This window comes from Alnus glutinosa, chromosome 7 (genome assembly GCF_958979055.1).
Source record: "Alnus glutinosa chromosome 7, dhAlnGlut1.1, whole genome shotgun sequence".
Taxonomy (NCBI): domain Eukaryota; kingdom Viridiplantae; phylum Streptophyta; class Magnoliopsida; order Fagales; family Betulaceae; genus Alnus; species Alnus glutinosa.
This window is the reverse complement of record NC_084892.1, coordinates 28,517,710-28,521,409: the sequence shown is the minus strand read 5'-3', so window position 1 is coordinate 28,521,409 and position 3,700 is coordinate 28,517,710. Positions and strand designations below refer to the sequence as shown.

The window sequence follows — 3,700 nt, the reverse complement described above, 5'->3', positions numbered from 1 at the left end:
AAAAACAAGAAGGTAATATCAAATATTATTCAAAAGAGAGTGCAAGGGTTACGGGACAGATGCCTACAGAACCACTTGTCACATGATGTCATGTTATGACGTCTGTTCGATCTATTATGGAAAACTAAAATGGCAGTTGGATTATCTAGAATCCATCCATGGGGAGTTGAATGATTGGAACAAATTTTTAGTCAAGAAACGCTATGAAAAATAACGCATCAAAGAATGGAAAAATAACTCACAACGACCATTAATGCTTTCAGGTACTACTTTCAAGTCTTCTCAACAAAAAATTCCACAAAAAAAAATGCACTAAAAAAATTAAATAAATAATTAACCAATAAGAAAATCTGGATGACAAGAACAGTCAACAGCGTCTGCTGTCCCCCAATCCTAGTTGGAAAATTAAATGCAAGAGGGGATCGCAGATAATTAAGGCGTCGCCTTCAACATTTGCAACCTCCTGGAAATGGTTGGGAGAATTGAAATCAAGGGGCCTTCCTCTACAGCTTCAGCTTTTAAGAAGTATATATATATATATATATATATATATATATATATATATATATATATATATATAATACTCTTTGGTTACCAAAGGGGATACAAAGGAAACAGAGAACAACTATTCTCCATTCTCCATTCTCCAATGATGCCAACACTCTTCTTCCCTTTACTTCTTCTCTCCGCTATTTTCGCTCAACAGGGCCAGTCCCTTGTAAAGCGAGGCTCTTTCTTGACACCAACCACCAACTCTTCTTGGCCATCACCTTCCGGTCTATACGCCTTTGGATTCTACAAGCAAGGCAACGGTTTTGCTGTCGGCATTTTTCTTGCCGGGCATCAACAGGAGACGGTCGTCGTTTGGACAGCCGACCGAGACAAGCCTCCAGTTCCCGCTGATTTTAGACTGAATTTCACTAGTGATGGAAAACTGGTTCTTCAATCGGCACAAGGCGCAGAGACACGCCTCGCCAGTACTTTTCCGGAAGGTGCAATAACCTCAGTGTCGATGCTTGACACGGGCAACTTTGTTGTCCTTGATTCTTATAATCAGACGATATGGCAGAGTTTCGAAAATCCAACGGACACCTTTTTGCCAACTCAGAATCTTTCCCACGGGCATTCGTTGTATTCCAGTATTTCAGACACCAACAAGTCAACCGGCAAATTTCAGGTGTTGATGCAAGAAGATGGATGGCTGGCGATGTACCCAGTTGGAACTCAAAACACGATTGAAGATGGTTATTGGGGAGAAGGTATAGATGGGCAAAAGAGTGACGTGGTTCTGCAACTTGAAAACAATGGTCATCTCTATTTGATCAATGGCGCGGGCGTTATTATAAGGAATATGACAGATGGATATCCTACAAAAGATGTTCTCTACCGATTGACAATTGACCCAGATGGGATCCTGCGTCTATACTCCCACGATATGAATCAAACTTTGAAGACGATCAAATGGTCTGTTCCAAAGGATGACATCTGTAAGCCCAGGGGTCTATGTGGGGATAATGGATATTGTGTTTTAAATATTGATCAAGTTAGTTGCAAATGTCTTCCTCAATTTGAACCGGTCAACAAGGACGATAGGAATTCAGGCTGTCAAAGGAATTCCACCATGGAGAGTTGCAAAAGCAGCAAAGGGAATTTCACCATGGAACCAGCACTTCATACCGTATGGGAAAATAGAAGTTATTCTGTTTTCAACTCGCCATCCCAAGCCAATTGCGGAGAAGCATGTTCGCAGGACTGCGACTGTGAAGCTGCACTGTTCAAGGACGGGCTTTGCGCAAAACATATGCTTCCTTTGCGATTTGTGAGAAAAAATCAAACCGACTCAACCGTAGCCCTTATCAAGGTTGGTACATCTACACCCACTACAAATACAACTCTGCCGAAAGAAACCAAGAAAAAGCATCGATCGGATCACATCCTAATTATCAGTGTTTCATTACTTGCTTTTGTATTAGTTGTCTTTGCGATTTCTGGAATTGCAATTTATAGATATCGTGTCTCGTCATATAAAATGGCAAATAATAGAAACATTGTCTTGAGTGAAGATTTTGCTCCAAACTCATTTACTTACGCAGAACTTGAGATAGTGACCGATGGTTTCCAGGAAGAGCTCGGTAGAGGAGCGTTTGGGATAGTATATAAAGGGGCAATATTGAATGGCCAGAAGTCGATTAATGTGGCCGTCAAAAGGCTAGACAGATTAGCGTTGGCCGACCGGGAAAGAGAATTCCAGACTGAGACGAAAGTTATTGGAAGAATACATCACAAAAATCTTGTCCGTCTATTGGGTTATTGCCATGAAGGACCGAATAGGCTTTTGGTGTACGAGTATATGAGCAATGGGTCACTTGCAGATTTACTCTTTACTCCAATAAAACCTTCTTGGGATGAGAGAATAGAAATCGCTTGCTATATAGCGAGAGGACTAATTTATCTACATGAAGAGTGTGAGCCACAAATCATTCATTGTGACATAAAACCCCAGAACATACTCATGGATGAAAACAGAATCCCAAAGATATCCGACTTCGGATTGGCAAAATTGTTGATGGCTGATCAAAGCAAAACCTTTACAGACCCTAGAGGGACAAAGGGATATGTTGCTCCAGAGTGGTATCGGAATTTGCCTGTGACAGTCAAAGTAGATGTTTACAGCTTTGGAATTGTGCTCTTGGAGATTATATGCTGTCGAAAGAGTGTGGATCTAAATCTTCCGGAGGAAGAAGCTATTCTTGAACAATGGGCATACCAATGCTTCGAGGCTGGAGAGCTAGGTAAACTAGTAAATGATGAAGAGGTTGACAACACACAATTGGAGAGAATGGCTAAAGTTGGACTTTGGTGCATTATGAATGAGCCCTCACGCCGCCCATCAATGAAAAAGGTTCTACTTATGTTGGAAGGGACTGTTGACATTCCAGTCCTTCCAAGCCCAACTTCTAGCTTTCTAAGTGCCATGTAAGATGGATTTGATATTCCAAATCCGACATCCTTTCTTGGTGTCTTCGATCTAAAATGTGTTTGCACTTGTACCAAACTAAAAAATTAGGTCTTGTCTAGACTCTAGTGGTGTCTTCTAAAATGTGTTTGCATGTCTTGGACGTTTTCTTTTGAGTGTTGTGTATCTTGTATCAATGTTTTGGAGCATATGTAAGCAGCATTGAGTTTTTATTTGTGTACTAGTAGTAACGCTCCAATAAAAAATGTTCTTATCAAGTTCTCTATTTCAACCAAAAAGAATAACAGAGTAGCTCTTGTCAATTATATCTTGTCTCGTTGTAAAAGATTGGATTCAAATGAAGACCAAGCTCTAAAGATAAAGATAAAGATAAAGATGTACGGAATGAGTAATGTTAGAAAGAGAATTTTTGTGGGTTTTTAAAATCACCAATAGATCAAAATTCAATAATAATCATCTTAAATTTAATATTAATTTTAAAAGTCATATTACATTTGGGAGGATTCATCCTCGCTATTCTCTCATGGTATATTTGGGTACGTGCCTGACGATCTCTACTTCCATGAATATAAATATGTTTAATTTGTTACTTAAATGGTATTTATATTAATTGTCTGTTTTTGTTAGGGCTACTCTTAATTATAGAGGAACATCTATCTCTAAGCATAGAAATACTACATAAAAAAAACGTTCATTAATCTTGTTTGGCCAATAATTTGACAT

At 39.2% G+C, this 3,700-nt stretch overlaps 1 protein-coding gene across 1 annotated transcript; it reads left to right on the top strand.

Moving 5' to 3' along the window:
- The first annotated feature begins 601 nt into the window (after positions 1–601).
- LOC133874386 (G-type lectin S-receptor-like serine/threonine-protein kinase LECRK1) lies at positions 602–3,189 on the top strand. Its single transcript, XM_062312289.1, has one exon. The coding sequence runs from the start codon at positions 650–652 to the stop codon at positions 2,978–2,980; it is 2,331 nt and encodes a 776-aa protein (XP_062168273.1). The 5' UTR covers positions 602–649; the 3' UTR covers positions 2,981–3,189.
- The last annotated feature ends 511 nt before the right edge of the window (positions 3,190–3,700 follow it).